General features: G+C 42.7%; 1 protein-coding gene across 10 annotated transcripts in view; it reads left to right on the forward strand.

The window, feature by feature from the left end:
• CADPS2 (calcium dependent secretion activator 2) overlaps positions 1-27,561 on the forward strand; it is a 566,401-nt gene that overhangs the window by 382,859 nt on the left and 155,981 nt on the right. For all 10 annotated transcript variants that reach the window (XM_073652053.1, XM_073652046.1, XM_073652044.1 and 7 more), the window contains 2 exons: positions 23,218-23,373; positions 26,498-26,645. In XM_073652053.1, the coding sequence (XP_073508154.1) occupies positions 23,218-23,373; positions 26,498-26,645 (304 nt within the window). The remainder of the gene's footprint in view (positions 1-23,217; positions 23,374-26,497; positions 26,646-27,561) is intronic.

The following is a 27,561-nucleotide window of genomic DNA, read 5'->3' on the forward strand; positions in this document are numbered from 1 at the left end:
TCAATAAACCCTTTCTAAACCTAGAAATTGAGATGTCGCTTAATGATAATAATGCTAGTTCCAGAGAGGGTTGAATCCTGTGTAGGGAGAGTTTGTTAAATAATTTAAATATTGCAAGCCAGAAACTATTGATGGGTGGACACGACCACCAAATATGAGTGTATGAGCCCTTCTCCTCCAAACATCTCCAACAAGTATCTGGAGTTGTAGGGAACATAGAATGGATGATAGAAGGGCATCTATACTACCGTGTTAAGACCTTGTAACTCCTCTGCTGTGACACCGAGCCAATCGAAGACCTAAAAGTAAATGAGAGAATTCTAGTACGGTCCTCTGATGAACGAGATCTACCCAAGTCGCTCTCCCACTTCGAAAAGAACAAAGGAGGGTCCTGGGATGTCATTTGGCCTTCTTGGTATAGTTTGTATAGCAAGGAAGACAGTATGGTCTGGATGGCTCTTCGTCAGACACAGGCTTTCAAAAGGGGTAAGTGGTCTAAAAATGTCAGTTTGTTTGGATATTGTGTTTATAAAGCTCTTTAATTGTTCATAAAAAAAGCCATGCGCCTGTAGGAGAGTCATTACCAGGGAAAATATCTTGTATTGGTTTCACTCCTGCTTGATCTATGTAGTCATACAACATAGGTTGTTTATCCATATGGTTGTTCAAGAGTGTTGAGCTATTGATGCCTGCAGGAAAAACTGGATTTCGTAAACTGTTGTTAACCCCTTTCTGACGTATGACCTAATAGTACGTCTTGGTGACCTGGGCCGATTGGATCAATGACGTACTATTAGGTCATATGGCAATTGCGCCCGCACACAAGCGGTGCGGGGCGATCGCCGCCGAGTGTCAGCTGAGACAATGTGCAAGGAGCGGTCCCGCACAGCTCCCAGCTCATTAACCCCCTCAATGCTGCGATCGAAGTTGATCGCAGCATTGCGGTGGCAAGAGGAGGTGATCAGGATACTCACCTCCTCTTCCGGCCTCCAGCGCTGTCTGCCGCGGCTTCCCGGATGTTGCCATGACGACCCGATGTCGTCATGACAACATCCGGGTCACCAGACACCAGGAAGATTCTTTGGTCATGCGCAGTGCATGACCAAACTATCTTCTCCTTGTGCAGCACTGACTGCCTGTATAGCACAGGAATGGTGCTGCATTCCTGTGCTATACAGGCGATTAAAATAAAAAAAGTGAAAGTCCCAGAGTGGGACACAGAATAAAAGTCCAAAAAGTGTTAAAAAATTGAAAAAAAAAAAATTGTAAAAATATTAAAAAAAATAAATAAATAATCCACCAAAAATAAAAATATAATGTACCCATCAATAAATATTATTATGAAAAAAAAAAAAGCAATAAAAGTACACATATTTGGTATCGCCGCGTCCGGAACGACCTGACTTATAAAACTTTCCCACTAGTTAACCCCTTTAGTGAACACGGTAAAAAAAATAAATAAAAAAAAACGAAGCAAAAAACAATGCTTTATCATCATACCGCCAAGCAAATAATGAAATAATACGCGATCAAAAAAACGAATATAAATAAAAATGGTACCACTGAAAACGTCATCTTGTCCCGCAAAAAACAAGCCGCCATACTGCTCCATCAGCCGAAAAATAAAAAAGTTATAGCTCTCAGAATAAAGCGATGCAAAAAAATATTTTTTTCTATAAAATAGCCTTTATTGTGTAAAAGCGCCAAAACATAGAAAAACGATATAAATGTGGTACCGCTGTAAATGTACTGACCCAAAGAATAACGCTGCCTTATCAATTTTACCACACGCGGAACAGCATAAAAAAAAAATTCTGGAATTGCTGATTTTTGTTTATTCTGCCTCCCAAAAATCGGAATAGAAAGTGATCAAAAAATGTCAAGTGCCTGAAAATGGCACCAATAAGAACGTCAAGGCATCCCGCAAAAAACAAGCCGTCACATGACTCTGTCGGCCAAAATATGGAAAAATTATAGCGCTCAAAATAAGGCGATGCAAAAACTAGGTTTTGCAAAAAAATGCGTCTTTTAGTGTGTGACAACTGTCAATCATAAAAACCCGATATGATTCTGGTATCACTGTAATCGCACCGACCCGAAGAATAAAATCCTCTAATCACTTATACCGCACAAGGAACGGCGTAAAAAATAAACTCTAGGGTTAGGGTTGTGCTAGGGTTAGGGTTGTGCTAGGGTTAGGGTTGTGCTAGGGTTAGGGCTGGGTTAGGGTTAGGGTTAGGGTTGTGGTTGGGGTAGGGCTAGGGTTGGGCAAGGGATTTTTTTCAAAAGTAAAAAAAAAAAAATGACGATATGGCAACTAGTGTTAAGCGCAAGTGCTCGCTACTTGAGTTTGCATCGGGTGCTCAGGAATGCACTGAGTATCGCGAGTGCTCAAGTGACATGCTCGAGTCTCTGCCCCATATGCTTCATGGCCAAAAAAACCTTGCGGGGATTGCCTGCCATGCACGAGCGATCCCCGCATGGTTTTTTTTGGGTGTCTAATAACCATGAAACATGCGAGCGGGGACTTGAGCATGTCACTCGAGCACCCGTGATACATGGTGCATACCCGTGTACCTGATGCAAACTCAAGTAGCGAACACTTGCGCTCAAGAATAATGACAACTTATTCAATATGATGACCTAATGTTATCAAATTCTGTGTCGTACCTCTGGATTCAAAATGTTCACTATACCCCTTGATAAAATCTTTGAGGGGTGTAGTTTCCAAAATGGGGTCACTTGTGGGGTGGTTTCCACTGTTTAAGCACATCAGGGGCTCTCCAAACGCGACATGGCGTCCGCTCTCAATTCCAGCCAATTTTGCGTTCAAAAAGTCACACAATTTTCCTTCCCTTCTGAACTCTGCCATGTGCCCAAACACTGTATTTTCCCCACATATGGGGTATTGGCGTACTCTGGAGAAATTGCACAACAGCTTTTGGGGACCATTTTCTCCTCTTACCCTTGTGAAAATGAAAAAATTGGGACTAAAACATTATTTTTGTGGAAAAAGTTTGATTTTTTTATTTTCACGGCTCCATGTTATAAACTTCTGCAAAGCACTTGGGGGGGGTTCAGGGTGCTCACCACACATCTAGATAAGTTCCCTGAGGGGTCTAGTTTCCAAAATGGTGTCACTTGTGGGTGATTCCACTGTTTGGGCACATCAGGGGCTTGCCAAACGCAACATGGCGTCCGCTAATTATTCAAGCAAATTTTACATTCAAAAGTCAAATGGCGCTCCTTTTCTTCCGAGCTCTGCCGTGCGCCCAAACAGTGGTTTTCCCCCACATATGGGGTATCGGCGTGCTCAGGAGTAATTGCACAACAAATTGCATGGTGCAATTTCTCCTGTTACCCTCATGAAAATGCAAAATTGGAGGCTGAAAAACATTTTTGTGGGAAAAATGTGAAAATTTTATTTTTACGGCTCAATGTTCTAAACTTCTGTGAAGCACCTGGGGGTTCAAAGTGCTCACCACACATCTAGATAAGTTCCCTGAGTTGTCTAGTTTCCAAAATGGTGTCACTTGTGGGGGGTTTCCACTGTTTAGGCACATCAGGGGCTCTCCAAACGCAACATGGCGTCCGCTAATTATTCAAGCAAATTTTACATTCAAAAAGTCAAATGGCGCTCCTTCTCTTCCGAGCTCTGCCATGCGCCCAAACAGTGTTTTTTCCCCACGTATGGGGGTATCTGCGTGCTCAGGGGAAATTGCACAACAAATTTTGGGGTCCATTTCTTCCTGTTACCCCTGCGAAAATAAAAAAAAATTGGTTCTAAAGTAACATTTTTGTGAAAAAAGTTAAATGTTAATTTTTTTCTTCCACTTTCCAAAAATTCCTGTGAAGCACCTGAAGGGTTAATAAAGTTCTTGAATGTGGTTTTGAGCACCTTGAGGGTTGCAGTTTTTAGAATGGTGTCACGTTTGGGTATTTTCTGTCGTAAAGACCCCTCAAAGTGACTTCAAATGTGATGTGGTACCTAAAAAAATGGTTTTGTAAATTTTGTTGGAAAAATGAGAAATCGCTGGTCATCTTTTAACCCTTATAGCTCCCTAGTAAAAAAAAAAAATTTGGTTCCAAAATTGTGCTGATATAAAGTAGACATGTGGGAAATGTTATTTATTAACTATTTTGTGTGACATATCTCTCTGATTTAAGGGCATAAAAATTCAAATTTTGAAAATTGCAAAATTTTCTACATTTTTGCCAAATTTCCGTTTTTTCACAAATAAACGCAAGTGATATCGAAGAAATTTTACCACTATCATGAAGTACAATATGTCACGAAAAAACACTCCGGGGTAAAGGGGTTAAAGGACCAGGTGTGGATGAAATGTGAAGTGATCTATTTCCATGTTTGATGAAGCTGATAAGGTTCCTCGTTAGAAATGGGAGAGGATCGCTGCCCCCCATCAGCCGCCTTTGCTGGCCATAAAGCTGCCAGTGGGTTATATTGAGAAAGAGCCGTTTCCATATCAGCCCATTTCTTATCATTTTTATGACATAATAAGTCTAGGATACATGTCCGTAGCGAGGCACTATTATAAAGAGCAAAGTCTGGTAAACCTACTCCTCCTGCCTGTTTACATCTACTTAGTAAGAAGTAAGATATACGTGAATGCTTATGCAACCATACAAATCTAGTGATCAGCTTCTTGAGTCTAGAAAAAAAAGAAGCAGGGAGATAAAGAGGAATTGTTTGAAAGAAATATAGGAGGCAAGGTAGACGATCCATTCTTATTGCATTGATTCTGCCAAACCATGACAATTGTAACTTATTCCAATTTTCAAGATCAAGTTCAGCTTTGTGCAGGGCGTCTTTAAAGTTTGCTTCATAGAATTGTGAAGTTTTGGCAGTTAATTTTATTCCTAAATAGGTTAGTGTGAATGATTGCCATTTAAAGGGGAAAGATGAACATAATTGTGCAGCTAGAGATGGTTGTAGAGATGCATTCATTATCTTTGAAGTTGCTTAAACAGCCAAATTTATGCAGTTCAGATAGAATATTTGGTAGACTGGGAATAGGGGAAGTGATGTATAGGAGGATGTCGTCTGCAAAGAGGGCTAACTTATGTTCTTCAAAGTGGAGTGTCACTCTTTTGATTGAGGGGTTATTGAGTATTGTGACATCTAAGTGTTCCTTAGTTCAGTGGTCCCCAACCTTTTTTGCACCAGGGACCGGCTTGAAGCAAGATCATTTTTCCATGGCCCAGCAAGGAGGGGGTGGGGTGGGCGGGGCTTTGGTCATATGGGGGCGGGGTAATGGAGGGATTTGGAGTTTAGTGCATACTTATCATATAGTGTAGACCAGGTCCCCGCCAGGAGCTATGCCAGGAGCCCCACATAATGTGCTGTGCCAGGAGCCGCATCACTGAGGCCCCATCACGCCCTGCAGCAGGACAGGGCAGCTGTCCTGACAGCTGCTGTTCAGCTGCATTTACTTCATCCCAGGGGCGGACACAGACTGTAGTGGGCCCCTGTGCAAGAAATTTTTGGGGGCCCCCCCCCGCCCTTCATAAGGCAACAAAGTTATGTAAACATAACCCCCCCATGTGCATCTCTCACCCCCGTGCATCTCTCATCCCCCTCCGTGCATCTCTCATCCCCCTCCGTGCATCTCTCATCCCCCTCCGTGCATCTCTCATCCACCCCCCGTGCATCTCTCATCCCCTCCGTGCATCTCTCATCCCCTCCGTGCATCTCTCATCCCCCCCCCGTGCATCTCTCATCCACCCCCCCGTGCATCTCTCATCCACCCCCCGTGCATCTCTCATCCACCCCCCGTGCATCTCTCATCCCCCCCGTGCATCTCTCACCCCCCCGTGCATCTCTCATCTCTCCCCTCCCTCCCATGTGCATCTCTCATCTCTCCCCTCCCCCCCATGTGGATCTCTCATCTCTCCCCTCCCCCATGTGCATCTCTCATCTCTCCCCTCCCCCCCATGTGGATCTCTCATCTCTCCCCTCCCCCCCATGTGGATCTCTCATCTCTCCCCTCCCCCATGTGCATCTCTCATCTCTCCCCTCCCCCCCATGTGGATCTCTCATCTCTCCCCTCCCCCATGTGCATCTCTCATCTCTCCCCTCCCCCCCATGTGGATCTCTCATCTCTCCCCTCCCCCATGTGCATCTCTCATCTCTCCCCTCCCCCCATGTGGATCTCTCATCTCTCCCCTCCCCCATGTGCATCTCTCATCTCTCCCCTCCCCCCATGTGCATCTCCCATTCCCCCCACTCCTAGTTAATTGTATTTAAAAAAAAATAAAACTTGTTATACTTACCCCCATGCGATCCCTGCAGAATCCTGGCGCTCGTCCAAATCGCTGACACCAGGTTCTCCTGACTTCCGGCCATGTGACGGCGCCGTCACATGACCGGAAGTCAGGGGAATCATGAAGGTGCTGCCGCAGCAGCGCAGCGCTAAGATGTCCCAGACCCGGCGCTTAGCATGCGGCCGGGGGCCCCATGAGGAGAGAGACGCACAAGAGGGGGGCTCCGAGGGGGCTCCTACCGGCCGGGCCCCATACTGGAGTCAGGGCAGTCATGCCCTGATGGCGGCCCTGCTGGAGGCTGGAGGGGCCCCCTCTCCCCGCGGACCGGCTGAAAAACCCCAACGGCCCGGTCCTGGTCCGCGGACCGGCGGTTGGGGACCTCTGCCTTAGTTAGTACATACAATAGAGGCGATAAGGGGCATCCCTGCCTCGTACCATTCCCGATTTGAAACGGGGACGACAGGGATCCGTTAACTTTAACTTGAGCAGTGGGAGAGGTATAAAGCACAGCTATTCTGCATAACATATTTTCTCGCAATCCGATTCCTTTCAAGGTTTGAAACATAAATTCCCAGTGTACCCTGTCAAACGCTTTTTCTGCATCAGTTGACAGAATACACATAGGGCAGAAAGAGAGGGAAGCCCCATCTATTAATGAGATAGACCTTATAGTATTATCCCTTGCTTCCCGTCCAGGAATAAATCCCACCTGGTCCTGGTTTATCAAACTCGGAAGAAGGGAACCTAGTCTCCTCGAGATCATTTTCGCATACATTTTAATATCTATGTTTATTAGGGAAATGGGACGATAACTGCTACATAGTGCTAAGTCTTTTCCGAGTTTAAAGAGAGTACAGTACTGTGTGCGGTGAGGGACTGGGGAGGGAAGGTGCCTCCCGATGATATAAAATTGCACATTGACAGAAATATGGGGCTTAACAAATTAGTGAACTGTTTATAAAAGCGTGCAGTATACCCATCAGGACCTGGACTCTTCCCTTGTTTCAGCTCCCCGACAACTGAAGTAACTTCCTCTAAGGTGAAATCTTTTTCCAGATCTAGTAATGTCTCTTCAGGAACTATGGGTAATTTATTTAAACGTAGGTATGTTTTAATTTTGTTTTGAATCTGTGGTGTAGGGAGGTCTTTAAAATGACCTACTATATTATATAAGGATTGGTGGTAATCACTAAAGCCAGTAAGTATATCTTTGGTACTATGTACCTTTTTCCCACGAGCGTTTTTTATGATTTGAACATATGTATTTAGAAGACGTGGATGTAAAGCTCTTGCTAGCAATTTCCCGCTTTCATTGCCCAAATGATAAAAGCGACTTCTAATGTGCTCCCTAAAACAGCGTGTTTTCTGGTCTATTATGGCGAATAGTTTTTGCCTAGCTGTGGAAAGTTGTGCAAATGTATGTGGGGACAAGTCCTGTTTATGGTGAGTCTCAAGTTTGAGAATCTGTGAGGAGAGATTGAATATCTCATTGGCACACTCTTTTTTGAGACGTGTTCCATGAGATATGAATATGCCTCTCAGAAAGCTTTTTAAAGCCTCCCATTTAATTGATGGTGAAGTGGGAACCCGATCATGGTCAGAGATAGTTATTTATGGCTTGCTCTACTTCTGATTTACATAAAGATTCTTGAAGTAAGTTTTCATTTAGGTTTCATGAGAAGCTAGGTCTCGAGCATGAATCTAGCAGCATTGAGAAGTAGATGGGTGCATGAGCTGACCACAATATAGACCCCATCTCTACTTCTACTTGGAGGTCTAGTAGATTGCGGGAGACAAAGAAATAGTCAGTTCTACTGTAAGTAGAGTGTACCTTTGAGAAAAAGCTGTAACATTTAGTATCAGGATGAAGAGCCCTCCAGACATCCACCAGCCTCATATTTTGCATCTATTTTTTTACCTGTTATATAGAGGATGAGGGGTAGGAGGACCAGCTGGAACAAACATCGATTGTAGGACTCAAGGGAAGGTTAAAGTCGCCTCCAAGTATCACAGGAGAGGAGCCGGCAAACTCCTCAAGAAGTCTCTTGCACTCCAAGCCAAACTTCTGCTGACCCTGGTTTGGAAAATATACATTAGCAATTATAAATTTACGTGTAGCCCATGAAACTTGTAGGAAAATATATCTGCCCTCTTTATCAATAAGAGAATCAAGGATCTCCGGCATGAAAGATTTATGAAAAGCTATAGAGACTCCTTTGGATTTGGAGTTTGAGTTAGTGCTATGGAACCATACAGGATAATACTTTGACAATTTGCAATTTGGCGTGGCCTCAGACTTAAAATGAGTTTACTGGAGCATTAACCCCTTTCTGACGTGTTACGTAATAGTACACACCACGTCTGAAACCCCCCCCCCCTCCCCCCCAGTTCAACGCGTGGTCCGGCGCTGAGCCCGCACTGAACCGGGCACATGTCAGCTGATTTATGCAGCTGACATATGCCCGCAACAGCCGCTGTCAACTAGTTAAATGCCGCTGTCAATCTCTGACAGAGGCATTTAACTCGCTCAAACCGGATGCGCGCCACTTACCCCGCCCATCGGTGACCCCATCACATGATCTCGAGTCACTGATGGGTTGGCATGACAACCCCGGGATCTGCATCAGACCCCTGTGGTTGTCATGTCAAGATTGCTATGAGCGCCTCCCAGTGGTCGGCGCTAATAGCAATTGAGCACATCTGCTGCATACTGGTGATCTGCTCATCGCCTGTATGCAGCAGAGCTGATCAGGCAAGTGCTGCTTATAGTCTCCCATGGAGACTATAGAAGCAAGCAAAAAGTTAAAAAAAAAATGTTTTTATAAATATTTAAAAATAAAAGTATAAATCACCCCCTTTTCGCCCCATTCAAAATATAAAAAAAAACCACACATACACATATTTGGTATCGCCGCGTTCAGAGTCGCCCGATCTATCAATGTAAAAAAATAATTAATCCGATCGGTAAACGGCGTAACAAGAAAATATTCTAAACGTCAGAATTACGTTTTTTGGTCTCCACAACATTGCAATAACGGGCGATCAAAACATTGGATCAACCCCAAAATGGTATCAATAAAAATGTCAACTCGGCACATGAAAAGTAAGCCCTCACCTGGCCCCAGATCACGGAAAGTGGAGACGCTAGAGGTCTCGGAAAATGGCGACTTTTTTTAAAGCAAACTTTGGATTTTTTTTTCATTACTTAAATGAAAAAAAAAACGATACATGTTCGGTGTCTACGAACTTGTAATGACCTGGAGAATAATGATGGCAGGTCAGTTTTAGCATTCAATGAAAGTGGTAAAAAAAAAGCAATTGCGGTATTGCACTCTTTTTGCAATTTCACTGCACTTGGAATTTTTTTCCCGTTTTCCAGTACACAATATGGTAAAACCAGTGATGGCGTTCAAAAGTTCAACTTGTCCCGCAAAAATAAGCCCTCACACGGCCATATTGACCAGAAAATAAAAAAGTTATGGCTCTGGGAACAAGGGGAGCAAAAAATGAAAATGCAAAAACGGAAAATGGCCCCGTGGGTAAAGGGGTTAATATGGGGGACCGTTTTTTAATTTAATTGTATTAAATAAAGTAGTGAGCAGCTTGCAGGTTTTAAGTTGCCTGAAAAATGGTCGGGTGACTTCATGCAAACACTTCGCATCTTTGGAAACCTGAAGCGGTTAAAAAAAGCTCAAAAGACTGAACATTTGATCATCAAGTAATTTTTACACTGCAGCGGATATATTCAGTCTTTTTAGAGTTTATTTAGTGCTTTTTCTGGTGGGTAATGGAGCGGATCAGCCTGAAAAAGGATGTTTTGTGCACATACCCTTGGTCTGATTTACCAGTAGGGGGCGTGACAACTTAAAGTTCCTAGAACAGCATGAACACCAAATATGGCCATGATTACATGCATATATACACACAATTAAACAATAAAATTGTTAGGTGGAGTGCATCTTTAAGCCTCCAGTGCTTTTTTTCCACACTGTGCGAAAAACATTGATCACTTCAAAAGCTGTTCTAATCAGATACAACTAATCGCTTTGGTTCAAATGTTAAATAAAAAAACATCTCCTGCAATCCGCTTTCAGCCTGTTACCTTGGAGTTGTATTGAACATAGGGCAGTACTATACAGATGATGTTCACTAAAAATGTTTTATTTATTCTCACACAAGGAAAACATCAACAAGCACATAAAGAAAAGATAAAAAACATGCTGCAAGCCAGTCGCTTTCCCTACCATAGGTCACACAGGTTTCTCTAGCGGTAAAATAAAAATTTGTTTAGAAGGATGTAATTATTGCAGTATTGTAAAACCATCTGTATTCTGCCTAGACGGTATTGAATCTTAGCAGGATCTCTTTCTATTTTTTGCAAAGCATCGCAGAACACACACAAAAAATAAAATATATACCTTATACAGTACAGACCAAAAGTTTGGACACACCTTCTCATTTAAAGATTTTTCTGTATTTTCTTGACTATGAAAATTGTACATTCACACTGAAGGCATCAAAACTATGAATTAACACATGTGGAATTATATACTTAACAAAAAAGTGTGAAACAACCTCTCCCCGTGCAAAAGTGGATTTTTCCCATAGTGGGCGGTGGGACTGTGGAAGGTTCGAAGGAGGGAGTTGGAGTCTCAAGGGGGCCCAAATATTTTGCCAGTATGGGGCCCTGAAATTCCTGGTGGCAGCCCTGTATATATCATTCTCATGCACTTGTCCAAAGAAGTTCCAGAGTTCTGGATTTGTTCTCTAGTAAATTGATGTTTTTTGTATTGCTATTCGCACAATGGTTCCCTAGTAAACATAAGGTTCTGTGCTAACACACTTCGTATCCTTTGGCAATTTTTGAAACTTTAAAGTTTATTCAGTAGTTTCAATGTTTAGATGTAATATTAGTTATTGGCATCTTAGATTTTTGCTCAGTAATTGTGTAGCTAGAGATGTTACATTAAGGTTTTGTTCCTTTGGGCATTACCTTAGACACATTTGTTATTTTTACTAGACTGCATTGAACATTTCAGATTCTGAATAGCAGCTATTGATGGTAATATCATTCTCAGGTAACAATCTGGTGCAAGGGATTGGGTTATCAGCTTGCACACATGGTAGTTTGCAAATGGGGATTTCGGGCATGCTGCCGTTAATTGCAGATCCCCTGGAGACAAATGTTGTAGTTGTTGAAACAATGCAAACATAAATTGCCGATGGTTTAGTTGAAAATACGACGGTGAATTATGCATGATGTCATTTCAAGGTTTTTGATTTAAAGTTTAAAATAAAAGTAATTATAATAGAAATTGTTGAACATCTACCAGGTCAAGTATACCCATTAAAGTAATAATGTATTGTGTATAAGTATAATTACAAATGAGGAATTTAGAATTAAGTCAGTGTAAAATGCCAAACAGGTTCAGCTATCACATAAAAAAAATCTAATTATGAAATCCTGACATTTTTAAATAAATGTGAAAGTTTGAAACTTATTTTTGCTAGGTATAAAAGAGGTAGATGTGTATGTATGTATAACTCATACACACAAATATATTTCTAGTGTTCAATTAAACTTTTCAGGTTTATTCTTGTACTGTCCTGTGCATTTGTCTCTATTTCATTTAGTTTAATCAATATATTATAAATATATTTTTTCCTTTAGATGTTTCGTATTTTATGTTGTTTTTAAGTGGTTCTCCTATAATGGTACATTTGGTTTATTAGATCCTCAGGTTTGGAAGATATTTGGGAGTGTACTATATGAAATGTTCTGTGTTTTGCTTTGATTGCTCTACTGGGAATTTTAGCTCTGGGGATTACTTGGCTAGACCTTCAGATCCCCCTACACATTTGCTGGCACTGAAAGTGACAAAGCAAACAACGTAAAATAAAAGAGGACATTAGTAGGAAAAATATTTTTAATTAATGAAGCAGTGTATTATATGTGTATAGGGTATGTGTATAGGGTACCATTTTTAAGGTGTGAACGCATAAACACTTGTTTAAATATAGCAAATTTTTATTTAAAAAGTAACTGTTGATTTAATTTGTATTCAATAAATAAATGAAAATATGCAACTTTGTAATATATCTTATCAGTTAAAGGGGTTGTCCACTACTAGGACAACCCCTTTTTAAACTGAGTGTTCGGCCCTGATAAAATAAAAAACCTATACTCCCCTCCCGTGCCGGCTTCGTTGCAGCAGTGTCAGCACTCGCGGTCCTGGGGCTGTGATGTGGTGGAGTGACACGTAATACCTGGTGCCCAATCAGCGCTGGCGTAACTGTCTCCTCCTTCGGACAAACGGAACATGAAGAGTAAGCCAGGGCTGCAGCTGATCCCGGACTTCCTCTTCCTGTTCAGTTTTTCCAAAAGCAGAGACAGTGATGCCAGCGCTGATTGGGCGCCGGGCATCATGTGTCATTCCACCGCATCACAGCTCGGCACAAGAGGGGAGTATAGTTTTTTTATTTAATTTTATCGGGGCCGAACGTTTAGTTTAAAAAGGGGTTGTCCTAGTACTGGACTGATCTTTAATATTAATTCAAGGGTAAAATCTGTTTTCAGTGGAGACATATTTTTTGTTTTATTACTGAGATGACCGTTGCTGCTCATAAAGTTCTATTGAGAGGAAGCTAGAGGCAGACACAGACATTCTGCTGCAAGTTGTCACGATTCCACCCTTCCACCCTTCAATGTGTCTGGGATGGGGATAGTGATAACTAACCCGTCCAATCTGGTGCAGGGGTTTGCTGAAGCTGTCAGTTCTATGATTGACAGCCCAGTCGTCTAGTCTGGTGCAGAGGCGTGCTGAGCTATTGGTGTTTTGATTGACTGCTCGGCTGGCGAATCTGAGACTGGGAGGTTCTGGGTTGCCTTCAGGTGTTCCCTGTCCCAGGTGTTTGCTACTTAGCTGGCCTATCAGTCCCAGATCTCTGCCAGACAGACATTTAACTCTGTGTGATTTGTCTCTCTGTGCATTGTGTTCTGCTTGTGGATCTTTTTGCTACCTGACCTTGGACCTCTTTCTGACCCTTTGTTTTGCCTGTTCCCTTGGCTCTGGTCCACTTTTCTCCTGGTACTCTGACCTTGGACCGTTACCTGACTACGCCTTTGTCTCTTCCCTCTGTTTATGATGTACCTTCCTGGTTTTTGACCTCTGACTCCTTGACTATCCTAACTCTCGGCTTGTCCACGAGAAGCGACTAAGCATCAAATTACTTCTGGCCTATACGTTTTGTTTTTTTTTCACCAGTATGGATCCTGTTCACACACTCTGTGACCTGGTGGCGAATTTGGCACAGATGATGCAGGATCTGGCTAAGGAATGCCAGAGTCTGGAATCATCACAATATCAGTTGCAGAGTCAAATAATTAGTTTTATGAAATCTTCCAATAGCCCTCCACTGCCAGCAGTGGCTGTGACATCAGTGCCCTCTGATGTACAGTTGATATTTTCTGAACCTGTAATGGCTCTCCCTAATAAGTTTTCAGGAGAGAAAAAACAGTTTAGGGTGTTCAGGGACAGCTGTAGGCTAATTTTTAACCTACGACTCCAGTCATCAGGTGATGAATGCCAGAGGGTGGAAATAATCCTGTCCCTTCTGTGTGGAGGTCCTCAGACCTGGGCATTTTCTTTGTCCCCACAAGCCTCAGAACAGTCCTCTGTGGACACCTTTTTGATGCTTTAGGTTAGATCTATGAAAAACCTGACAGAATCCAGATCGCTGAGGCAAACATCATGAACATAGCACAGGGGGGGCCGCACAGCTGAGGACTACTGCACTGCATTTCAGCAGTGGTCCACTGAAGTTCGGTGGAATAATGCAGCTCTTAGGTGCCAGTTCTGCAGAGGTTTTTCCGAAACTCTTAAGGACACTCTGGTTCTTGGTTCTTGATGACGCCCTTTGTTCTCTGGCTGAGGCCATGACCTGGGCTATACAAATGGACCGCAGAATTTGTGAGAAACTGGGTGAACAGCTGGCCGCCAATTATACTTTCCCGGAGCAGGTCCCTTTACCTGAGATGGAGCCATTGGAGGTCAGTGTTGCCAGCTTTCGTGTGGTGGAGAGGAGACGTAGACCAGATCTTCGACTGATTTTGTCAAGGATTGCCCAAATTGTCCTCAGGCAAGCAAACCGTTGTGAGAACGGTGAGTCTGGATGAGTGTCGAGGAGGTCACCCAGACCCACAGGTACCTTTTTCTTCCTGTGATAAAGTATTAATGAATATGGTGTTAGCCTTCAAGGACCAGGTGTTATCAACATTGGCGTTCATTGACTGCAGGTCTTCTGCTAACTTTATCGATTTGGGACTCGTTCTAAATTGACGATTAAGGACAGTTATTTTGGAAAGAACCATTAAAATTTTCACCATTGACGAAACACCGTTAGCTTGGAATTTGGTCAAGAGGGTAGCATGGATTTCATGCTCCAAGTGGGAGCACTTCACTCTGAATCCATCTCCTGTTTTTTTTTTTGGATACTTTACCTGCTGGGTCGGTACTGGGGCTTCCATGACTGCTTTCTCACAATCCTGTCATTGATTGGTGTCGGAAGGAAATTATTAAATGGAGCCCCAATTGTTACAAGAAATGTCTAAAATCTGTACAAATATGATCTACTAGTCTGAAGGGTCTGCCGGGGTACCTGAAAGACTTGGGTGATGTGTTCTCTGCAAAAGAGGAGGAGATACTACCTCCCCATCATTCCTATGATTGTGCTATTAATTGTGTCCCTAATGCCAAATTACCTAAAGCTCGCCTTTACTATTTGCCTGAGCCTGAACAGACTGCAATGAAAGAATATGTTAACGATAGTTTACGAAAGGGTCATATCCGTCCTTCTTCCTCCCCTTTGGCTGCCGGGTTTTTCTTTGTTAAAAAGAAAGATGGTGGCCTCAGTCCTTGTCTCGATTTCCGAGAACTAAACAAAATAATGGTTGGTTAAAAATACTTAACCACTTACACTCATCCCCGACCCTTATAATCAGTTTCTGGGGCCTATGTGCTTTTCTAAACTTGAGCTTAGAGGGGCTTACAATTTTATACTCATCCAGAAGGGTGATGAGTGGAAAACAGCTTTTTTAACGTCTGAAGGTTTATTTGAAGATCTTGTCATGCCATTTGAGTTATCCAATACACCTGCTGTTTTTCAAAACTTTATGAATCATATTTTCTCTGATTGTATTGAGAGATTTGTTGTGATTTACTTGGATAATCAAATTTTATCGCCCTCTTAAGACTCTTGCCAGGAACATGTCCGTGTAGTATTAGGCTATGTGCACACGAAGCGGTTTTGATGCATTTTCGCGGCGGTTCCCCCCCCCCTGCAGAAATGCTGCGAAAACGCTTGTTAATAGGTCTGCCAGGTAGAGCAATGGTAATCCGGATGTGCTGTGCACATGATACGGAAATTTCCACTCCGGATTTGCATTGCGTTAAAAACTGCAGCATGAACATTGTTTGGGCGTTTCCGCTGTAAATTCGCGCCCATTGACTTGCATTGGATCACAGCAAACCCGCAGGTATAATATCTATACTTGCAGATTTGCTACGTTTCAGTTAAAGCCAATGGCTGCGAATTCCCGGCAGAAACGTGCTGCGGGTGGTACCTAGGTAGGGAGAGGAGGACTACAACTCCTGTCATCCGACCACCGCACCCGCTGATAACAGCGAGAGTGGCGTGGCTGGCAGGAGCTCTGCCCAGCCTGCGTGCCCGCGGTAAAGAAAAAAAATAAATAAAAACACCTCATACTCGCCTGTCCGGCGGCCCCTGGTGTCCTACTGGTCCCCGGCGGCGATGCGCTGCTCCCGGCGGTATACTGATTGAAGCGGGCTCACTTCCAGCAGTATACTGAGCTGCCAGGACCTGTGGTGACGTCAGCGATCAGCTGATCGGTCACGTGACCGATCAGCTGATGCTCACGTGACCTCCCCTGGCAGCTGCTCCCACGGTGGTTAGCTCACCGGGGCTCTTCAGCTGATGAACCCCAGTGACCTCTTGCAGCATGTATACTGACAGGGGTGATTTTACACCGCTGTCTGTATACAATGTTGTCTTCTACAGCAGTAACATCAGTGATGACTGATGTCACTAATGTAGAAGTGACACAGATCGTCGTGGGACATTCGTTAGTGGTGATCGTGGACTGCGTCGTTGACGGCGGACAGGTGAGGGATATGGTTGTTTGTTATTTTACGTTTTTTTCAGGAGATCGAAAGATTCGGGGGCTGGGAGGGTAATAAAAAAAAATTGGAGAACCTTGTGTTTTTTATTTCTTTAAAATCATTTATTCTGGCCGTGTCTTTTATTGAAAAAGCAGCGACCACTTTACTACACGGTTAGTAATGGGGGCGTCTTAGAGACTCCTCCATTACTAACCTGGGCTTCACATCAGCCGTCAATACAAGGCATTTAACAGCGCCGCGACGGAAGTGTGGCAGTAGCCCCGCCCATCGTTGACCCAGTCACGTGATTGCGGGTGACCGATGGGTGGACATTACAACCTGGGGTCTGCAGCAGACCCCTGTGGTGTCATGTCTCGCTTGCTATGAGCGCTACCCAGTGGTCGTCGCTCATAACAAGTGAGCATTTCTGCTACACACAGGCAATCTACTCATCGCCTCTGTGTTACCGAGCCGATCAGATAACTGCAGCTTCTAGTCTCCTATGGAGACAATTGAAGCATGCAGAAAGTGGAAAAAAAATGTTTTTAAAAGTTTAAATCACCCCCCCTTTCTTTCGCTCCATTCAAAATAAAATAATAAAAAAAAAAAAACCCACATACACATATTTGGTATCGCCGCGTTCAGAATCGCCCGATCTATCAATATAAAAAAAGATCGGTAAACGGCGTAACGAGAAAAAAATTCTAAATGACAGAATTAAGTTTTTTTGGTAGTCTCAACGTTAAAATAAAATGCAATAACGGGCGATCAAAACATCACATCTGCCCCAAAATAGTATCAATAAAAACGTCAGCTCGACTTGCAAAAAATAAGCCCTTAACCAGCCCCAGATCCCGAAAAATGGAGACGCTACGGGCACCATTTTTATTTATTTTTTTAAGCAAATTTTGGATTTTTTTTTCACCACTTAAATAAAAAGAACCTATACATGTTTGGTGTCTACAAACTCATAATTACCTGGAGAATAATAATGGCAGGTCATTTTTAGCATTCAGTGAACGTGGTAAAAAAAAAAAAAACAACCGTGGAATTGCATTTTTTTTTCACCGCACTTGGAATTTTTTTCACGTTTTTCAGTACATGATATGGTAAAATCAGTGATGGCGTTTAAAAGTACAACTTGTCCCGCAAAAAATAAGCCCTCACATGGCCATATTGACCAAAGAATAAAAAGGCTATGGCTCTGGGAAAAGGGGAGCAAAAAACGAAAACACAAAAATGGACAATGCTCCGGTCATTAAAGGGGTTAAGGCTTTGCAATGTTTTCTTAGATTCGCCAACTACTATACAAAATTTATATAGCTTTTTTTGCTGAGAGTTGTATTTAGCTCGGTTAAAGGACTGGCATAGAGGGAAACCGTATCTACCCTGGGTGTCATTTCTCCCAGGAAGTCCTGTAATTGAGCTTGTTGCAGAAGCAATGGCAGCCCGTCTAACATAAACTCGCACTTGTCGGTGGTGCTTTGACACACAAACATCTTTCTTTGCGCATTTAATTTCATAAATACAGAGTTGGACAATGGCCTGATCTGCAATGCGGTTTAAGAAATAACGTGCATAAGCATGTCCGATCCACATTAAAAAAGCAGCCATAGAGTGTCCGGGAACCTTCCCCCACACTTTTCTTAGCCAGGGCTGCTTCTTGGCAGGGTTGGACGGGCCCACCAGAGAACCGGAGACTCCTCTGGTGGGCCCTGGCTTCTCCTTCAGGAGAGTTCATAGTGCCGAGGTGAGGCCATGATGATGATAGAGGCCACCATCTGCTTAGTTTTCTGTTGGAATGCAATCGCAAGTATGCAGCCAGCAACCCACCCACAGGCCGCAACACTAAACTGCCAGATTTCTGGGCAGCTGCTTGCACTTGAAATATGGCCTTTTAGGCTCGTGGAGGCGGAAGCTTTTCACAACCTCATGCCGGCGGCGGGAGGGTGTCCATACTCGGTCCCCAGCCGCCACTATTTCTCCCGGTATCGTCTCCGCATTCCACAAGCACGTGTCCCACAACATTACCCGTGCCCTCCCCAGTGCACTTACTGGGAAGGATCGCCTAACCACAAACACGTGCACAGGTGAATGTGGCCAGGGACGGTACGGAACCAGTCCACAGCTTTTTTTGCTGAGAGTTGTATTTAGCTCGGTGAAAGGACTGGCATAGAGGGAAACCGTATCTACCCTGGGTTTCATTCCAGGAAGTCCTCTAATGCAGCTTGTTGCAGAAGCAGTGGCAGCCCGTCCAATATCAACTCGCACCTGTCGGTGGTGCTTTGACACACAAACATCTTTTTCAGTCTGAAACAGCTTCTCAGTGGAAGTTGTATTTCACCACAGCCATATTCTTTAGCTCGGTGAAAGGACTGGCATAGAGGGAAGCGGTATCTTATCCGGCTGTCATTTCTCCGTCACCAGGTTCCGCCCATTCTCACACACTACAATGCCTGGCTGTATGTTCAGTGGTGAGAGCCACAGATCAGGCCGCTGTGTTACAGCTTTCAACAACTCTGCAGCGCTGGGCGGTTTGTCAATTAAGCATTAAGCATGTTATCTTCAGCACAGCCTGTTGCCGCTTGGCCAAGGCAGTGCTGCAGTACTGTCAGCTTGTGACTGATGTGGTCATTTCGGAGATGGAGGAGGAGGTGCATGAGCTGAACAATGTGATTACATTGAGGTTAAATTGGTGACGCTGTTTTTTATGCTAAAGAAAGATCCTATTGTTTTGGGGTTTTTTTACGTTATTTTTTAAGACCAATGCATTCACCGGGAAATGTCATTTTAACATTTTACAACCTTATCTGGCAATGTGGTGTGTGACACATCATCAGACACATCCTGTTTTATTTATGATGGAGGGACTCTGAAAGTCATAAAGCCTATTTTTATAGGGCCATCAGACGGCCCTTACTATTCCTAAAAGGCCAGCAGTCGGCCCTCGCTATTGTTAGAGAGCCATCAGCCGGCTAGGCTTTGTTGTTCCCATTATTAACAAGTGGGTTTCCTATACTGTTATTGCGTATCCAGTGACTGCAAGGGCTGCCAAAAATTTGGACGCAACCCAATACCCCTTTGAAGAGACGTAGAGGAGGGTCTCAGTAAAAAAAATGTTCCCATTATAAAGGAGCGGGTCTCTTATAGTGGTAATGCCCATGCTGTGACTGCAAGGGCTGCCAAAATTTGGGAAAAAAGCCACTAAGAATTTAAAGACACATAGAGCAGGGCCACAGTAACAAGTACGACATGTTCCCATTAGAAAGGAGAGGGTCTACTATACAGTTATAGGGTATGCCGTGAGTCCAACGGCTGACCAAATTTAGGAAAAACCCCACTAAGAATTTAAAGACACATAGAGCAGGGCCACAGTAATGGCAAATTCCCATTCAAAAGGAGAGAGTCTCCCATAGTGTTGGCCTATGCAGTGAATGCAAGGGCTGCCAAAAATTTGGAGGCACTTCAATGCCCCTTGGAAGAGACGTGGAGGAGGGCCTCATAAAAAAATGTTCCCATTAGAAAGGAGCGGGCCTCCTATACTTGTAATGCCCATGCACAAGTGTATGAGCTGACAAACATTTATCCCTGGGGGTTATACATGAACATACTGTATAAAAAAAATTTTTGTTGAGGGCACGGCTAATGTTTTGGGGCACGTGCTTGTGTAATGCGGGGACGGCACACCAAGAGAAATAATGGCGGCTGGGGACCGAGTACCGAGGGACGGTCGTCGCCAACAGGTTGCAGAATGCTTCCGTCTCCACGAGCCTGAAAGGCAACATTTAGAGCGCAAGCAGTTGTGAAATGTGAGAAATCAGTATTGTGGCCTGTGGGGCTTTGGCTGCATATTTGCGCTTGCGTTCCAAGGACTGGGGTATGGACAACTGAACACTGCACTGGGACAAGGGCATGGACGTGCTTCCTGATGCTGCTACTTGAGAGTGCGCAATGACAGGTGCAGGGCAGGAGGCATCTTCACATGCACCATGGACAGGGGATTGGCTTGCATGCACAACAGCGGAAGAAGCAATGGTGCCACGTGCAGACACTGTTCCTGGATCCTGGGGTTCGGCTCACTAAGTCAGGTGCTTTGCTGCCATGTGCCTGATCATGCTGGTGGTGGTCAGGCTGGTCGTTTTGCCACCCTTGCTGATGCTGGCCTGGCCAGTGGTGCAAATGTCCTTTTTGGGGTTATCGGCAGAGTCTTTAAAAAACAGCCAGACTCGGGAAGACCTAACAGTTGTACTGGCAACTTCCTTCGTGTTGGTGTTACGGGGACCAGTTGCCTGCCTTCTGTCTGCGGCCACCACACTGCTTCTTCCTGCCTGTTGGGGTGCTCTGCCTCTCTCCCCCTGTGTGCTGCTGTCCTCGCTCTGCTTGTCCTCCTGCCAGGTTGGGTCCGTTACTATATCTTCCACCACCTCGTCTTCCACTTCCGCTTCCTGGTCCTCCTCCTGACTTTCTGTCAATTGTGTCTCATCATCGTCCACCTCTTGTGACACTTTCCCACCGTCGCCTTCGTGTGACCGTGGCTGCTCAAATATTTGGGCATCGCTACACGCGATCTCCTCTTGACCCGCTTCAAGTGGACCGGGCGAGAGGCCCGAATCTATAAATGGAAAAGTGAACAGCTCTTCAGAGTGTCCAAGTGTGGAATCAGTTGTCTCTTGGTACTCGGCATGGTGGGAGGAAGGAGGATCAGGGTGAGGAATATGCGGTCCAGACTCACAGCTACTGAGACTTTACCGTGTGGATGATAGGGTGGTGGTGGTGGCTAAGTGACTGGAAGCATTATCCGCTATCCAACCAACAACCTTTTGATACTGCTCTGGGTTCAATAGTGGTGTGCTGCGGTCCCCTAGAAATTGGGACAGGAAGGTCAGGCGAAAAGATGTGGGTGTTTATTGTGGCACAATTTCAGCTTGCCCACGGCCTTGTCCTCGGCCTCTGCATGCACCATTACCATCACGTCCAGTTCCCCGTCCCTTGCCACGTGCCTTGCCCATTTTAAATGGAGGACAGTATCTTTCACGCTCACTACAAATGACTGAGTTTGGAGCGAACTTATATGTGATCCGTGTGACGGAGAAAACAGAGTTTTAAATACCTGGCCTCTAGGTAAGTAGTTTGAACAGCAAACTGCTGTGAATTGCTTCACTGAAACACTAAAGGAAATTTTTAATGGAGGCCAGAAATGGCAGTATTTTCTGACAACGTATATGTGATCCGTGTGACGGAGAAAACACAGTTTTAAATAGCTGGATTTCTAGCGCTGTAATATGGAAAGGACCTGGCTGTATTCTGCAGTGCCAACAAGCAAATGGAGCAGAAAAACTGTGTTCTCTGGATTGCTTTTTAAGCAAATAATGAGGGTTAAGATCCAAAGAAAAGTATTCCTGGCCCCTGAGACCTGTGCCTTTGTATAGAAATATCTAACAGCAGCAGAAGGTAGAATTGGAATGGAGCCTCTTGTGCTATATGCACTGCAGTCTGCTATATACCCTGCCTGCCTGCCTATATACACTGCCTGCCTGATATCTCTGCAGATGGATTAGTTAGTCCTCAAAAGGACTGTTTGTTAAGATGGATATGTGTAATGTACGGTTTTTCTCCCTACACTACCTAATACACAAGCAAATCTCTCCCTGACGCAGCAGCAGCTCTCCCTACACTGTCTGATTCCGGAGTGACTGTGACTACCATGGTGGCGCCAGGTCTGATATTGACCCGATGACGCTATGCGGCCAGCCAATCACTGTAATGCCACAACCAACATGGCTACGGCATTACAGTGAGTGGCAGGCAATCCCTGCATGTTCATTGGCTCTGTAAAGAGCGCCAAACATGCAGGGAGGGGACCCGAGCTCCCGCCGAGCAACCGCGGAAATACTCGGCGAGCGCCGAGCATCTCGAGCAGTGAGATGCTCGGGCGAGCACTGAGCAGTAGTGAGCATGCTCGTTTATCACTAGTATCAACCACTGAGGACTCTGAAGTCTAAATATTTTTCAGTTTTTACCATCAGCTTACCGTCAGTGCGTCAGTTTTTGCCGTCAGTGTATCATTAGTGTTTGGTCAGTGCATCAGTTCTTATCATCATTGTTTGTCAGTGTGTCAGTATTTTGCATCAGTTCTTGTCATCAGTGTCAGTGGTCAGAATTGTAAAATTTGGCCTGGTCAGTAAGGTGAAAACAGGCTTGGGGTGAAGGGGTTAAGCTTAGCCAAAAAGGATAATGATGCACGATTTCTGAACAAACAAGCTCGCAGAAAACAAAATAATAAGTTAGCTTTTTTCATTTTTCCTGATAATCATAATTTAGAATTTATTTTATTATTACAAACCTTCCTGTTATGTTTAATGCATCCATGAGTAATCAGTAGTGTAACCCAAAACAGTGGTTGTATTGACATTTCATGCAAAAATAATTCACATTTTTGTTTTCTAGCTGAAATTCAGGGCACAATAAAAAATAAAAAAAATAAAAAAAAGCATAAATAAAAATTGTGTTTTCAAACTTACTGTTGAGAATAGAGAAAAGTTTCAGCGTTACAACCAAAAGTATAAATTGTTCTTGGCTTAGCAATTAATGTACAATTTTTTTATATGTGGCAAAATTTACAAAAGCAGCCGAAACATGTTGTTCCGGGCACAACACATTGATGAGCTTCATGAGCTTATCCATAGGAAAAGCCTTTTAAATGTATTGTTGTGTTTATAATTTTGCAGCAAAGTAACATCTAGACTTTATCACATAGGAATGGTTCAGCAACTTCAGAAGATTTGTTCTGGAAGTTGGATGCTCTACAAGACTTTATCCATGATCTCCATTGGCCAGAAACAGAATTTGCCAACCATCTGGAGCAACGACTGAAACTAATGGCAAGTGATATGATAGAAGCCTGTGTTAAAAGGTTAGCTATTCCAAAAGTATTCATTTTAATTGTTTTTATTTTAGGCAATTTAAGGAATAAAGCTTGAGCATTAACAATAAAGGAAATCTGTCATCAGGTTTTTGCCACCTAATCTAAGAGCAGCATAATGTAGACACAGAGAACCAGATTCCCTTTAATGTTCCTGCAAACCTGATAATACCATTTGTGCCTAGAGATGGACACACCTGCATCCAATAAAATATGCAATTAAATACAAATTAGTGTTTACTAATTGGTTGGAGATGTTACAAACGCAAAAAATGGTGTAACACTATACTTTATCATATAAGTCAACTTGCTTGATTCTTACAAGTTTGTTCAAAATCTAAAATCAGAAAGGTTTTCTTAAACAAAAAAATACTAAGTTAATGTTTTCTTTTTTTTTTTTTTTTTAAAGTTTCTTTTTAAAGTGAATATTGGTCACATCATCTGCCATATTGTACAATATAGTTGCTCAAAGTAGTGCTGGTCTGGATCTATGTAGGTTGATTGAATCATGTTGCCAGATCAGTCTGCACTTTATACCAGAAAGGACATTTCTATATTCCACGCTAAGTAGTATAAGGAAGCTGATCCTGAGATATAATAATTTGTCTGTCAGTCATGATTGTACACGGAGATGTTTGTGCCTCATATGGGGGGTGTTTTTTTTTTTAATGGAAAATTATTTCAGCTTTAAAGGGAATCTGTCAGCAGGTTATTGCTACCTCATCTAAGAGCATCGTAAAGTAGGCAAAGAGAAGCTGAATCCAACAATGTATCACTTAGATTACTGGGTGCAGCCGTTCTGATACAATCAGAGCTTTTAGATTTAGAATAAAGCAGAGCTGAGAAAGCTAACCCCGCCCACACCAGGCTCTGTATGTACAATGTCTATAGACAGTGAGCTGCTTATTACTGCAGGATTCCGAGTCAGACCAGGAGGCACACTTTTCGGTGTCCGAGCAATAATAAGCTCCTGGTGCTAAAATAATCTTAGAAATTACTCAGTAGGACAGAGCTTGATAAGAGAGACATTGCTGAAATCTGTGTTTTAACCCCTACAGCATGCTGTAAAAACCTGCTGACAGATTCCCTTTCCGTTGCCTACTGAAAAAAAAGTAAATTAAATGGTTTTCAGTCTTCGAGAACACCTTCTATTGGTTTTAATTACAAAAATGTAACTAAAAATTTTATGTTTTAAAAATAGTAAACCATAATATATTGGGCAGCTGAAGTCGCAACAAACAGTATGTCTAACATACTATTTAGACCACATAGTGCTTGTTGAGAAGAAAAAGAACAAAAATAACAATGGTAGTTTTTTTTTTTATTCTCCTGTAAATAAATTAGTTGAAAATTGAATATTCAGTATCATTCAAAACTTTGGACATACCTACTTATAAGACACTTCATTCTTTAAATCATTGGAACTGAGATGTTGTGCTGCTGGAATTATATTGTGGCCAAAGAAAATCTAAATTATGCTTTATTTTAGAGTATTGAAAGTTACCCTTTGCCATAAGACCAAAGAAAATCTAAAGGTGGGCTACTACAAACAGACCCAAATGGGACTATTTAAGACACACTCATATTGTTGATTGGCATCAGGAATGAAGGAGAAAAAGTAACCTTACCAAGAACACTTATTATGTACATTATACACACAGTTATTATGTGTTCCTTAAAAATTCTTACTGAATTATCGAGGTTCAACATTTTCCTTCAGCATATATCACTAAATTTCAAACTAAAATGTTTCAATATATAACAAATATATTTAGCAGCATTTTCTAAAAGCCTACAGTTTATTCATACATGGGCATCAGTTATATTTGTGCAAAATAATGATTTCAAACATTTAAGTAAGAAAAAAAAACCTTTTGTTGTGTCCAAACTTATGACTGGTAATATATAATATTATCAATACAAACTCATACAACTCATCCAACAAAAATCAAGAGCACCCCCCTCCACATTTGAACATTAAAAAAGGTATGAATCTGATGTAACCAACAACAGTAATTGCAAAATTGTCAGCTTTTTTTTCTATTCCTCCCCCAAAAAAAGTTAAATCCGTAAATTATATGCAGTCCAAAAAACTGCTACTTGTCATACAGAAGAACAAGCCATCGTACAGCTTTACATACAGAAAAATAAGTGATTGCTAAAAATGCAAAAATAAAGTGTCTAAGGCTAAGTGCCCACGATGCAGAAATGCTGCATATTTTTTCCGCTTCTCCCTGGCAGGAAAAACACATGTGGATTTTACATGCGTTTTTCTGCCAGGTAGAAGTGTTTGTCAAGCGATTTTACATGCATTTCTGCATGCGGGTTATCAAGCGCTTTTCCAAGCGATTGTAGCATCACTTGGAAAGTGCTTGACAACTTGGTCACACTATATAAATCCATGCAACCGGCAACCGGCATGGATTTATATAGTGTGACCAAGTAATAGTTAAAAAAAAGAATAAGAATGATAAAAAATAAAGATTATACTTACGTCAGCTGTCGCGTGACCTGTCACATGACTAAATGACGTCATGGAAGTTCCTTTTAGACCATCGCGAGCCACCCAACACACTGGACGCATCGCTGAGGAGGCCGGGGGACATCGGAAGGTGAGTATAATCTTTATTTTTTATTTTAAATTCTCTTTTTTACAGGTACTATGGTACTCGAGTCTGGAGGAGAGTCTCCTCTTCTCCAGACCCGGGTACCACCCGCACATTGAACCATGTGATATCCGCATGTGCACATGTAGTCATGCCGATATTAAGCGATTCAATGCAAGTCAATGGCGGCAATTACCCTGCGTGTCCGCAAAATTAATGGACATGCTGCGTATTTTTCCGCAACCATAATCCGCAGCGGAAATTTCCACAGCATTTGCACAGCACGTGCGGATTATCATTGGGAACCATGGGGCATGTATTACCAACCGTTTTTTAACCGTTTTCCCTGCGGAAATTTTGCAGCAAAAACGCTTGAAAAATGCATAGTGGGCACTCAGTCTTAAAGGCTTAAAATATGCTGGTCTTTATGGGGCTAAAGATGTACAATTAGAAGTTCTGAAAGTTCTAACTCTTCTTAATTTTTCTTAATTTGTCACTTTACAATACAGGACACGGACTGCATTTGAGGTGAAACTACAAAGAACAACTAAATCCACTGATCTACGTATTCCTGCCTCTGTATGTACAATGTTTAATGTCTTGGTGGATGCCAAAAAGCAGTGCTCCAAGCTCTGTGTTCTTGATGGTGGACAAGAGGTAAGTCCATTAACATTGCCCTGATATAGTTTAGATGGGAAGAGAGTAAAGGGTGACTCTGAAATGATGCTGCATATGAAGCGGTATACACCCATTACCATCTGAGCAAAAAAAATGTTTCATATGCTTTTTTATTTTTATCCTACTTTTAGTTTATTCTCATGTACAAAGTCTTGGAACATGTATTTTTGCAATATGCAAAATAGGTTTGAAGCAACTTGCTTTGTATTGATCTAACAAAAGCATCCGAATTTTTCTTCCCACCTGTAGATAGCATTTGTCAGATTACGTGTACAAGAAACATGCACATAAAAAAAAGTGTTTTGTAAATTATGTTCCTTGTACTGATCCTACTTTGCCGCTCCGGATTGTGCTATACTATAACACAGTCTCTGGAAATCTTCCAGCTGCTGAGCTTGAATATCCAGAATTTCTGGCTTGTTTAGGATCTATATAGAGCTGGCTTTGACATTTTACTTTCTAGTCCACATAGATTAATTTACTGAGCCTGAAATAATGACTGATGAAGAAGAAGAAAATCACTCCCATAATGCAATGCTTGAATTGGATGTGTCAGATGACAAGTTTGCTGATAGTTCTAGTACAACTGACTCCTATCCTTATCTTTCTCACCTGGGATATCTGTCAGTTATTTTTGATACAGTTCTGATCTGATATAATATTAAAACCGCTGATGAAGTCAAAGTAACTTTTATGAGGTTCAGATTATTATGGCTTGACAACTAAGTCAAAACATCATTAAATGGCAGGTCTCATGGAGTACTATTAGTATGTCGTGGTTAGTACCTAAATGAGGTCAAAGAAAGAAGAACCATTGAACTAGTTATGGGCTCCAAGTCACATTGATGTTCCTTGGGTGAACCTCTAGTGCAATCCACAAAAGACCTGTAATAGA

This window comes from Phyllobates terribilis, unplaced genomic scaffold (genome assembly GCF_046119375.1).
Source record: "Phyllobates terribilis strain yellow unplaced genomic scaffold, ASM4611937v1 Scaffold_11__3_contigs__length_659146591, whole genome shotgun sequence".
Lineage (NCBI taxonomy): Eukaryota > Metazoa > Chordata > Amphibia > Anura > Dendrobatidae > Phyllobates > Phyllobates terribilis.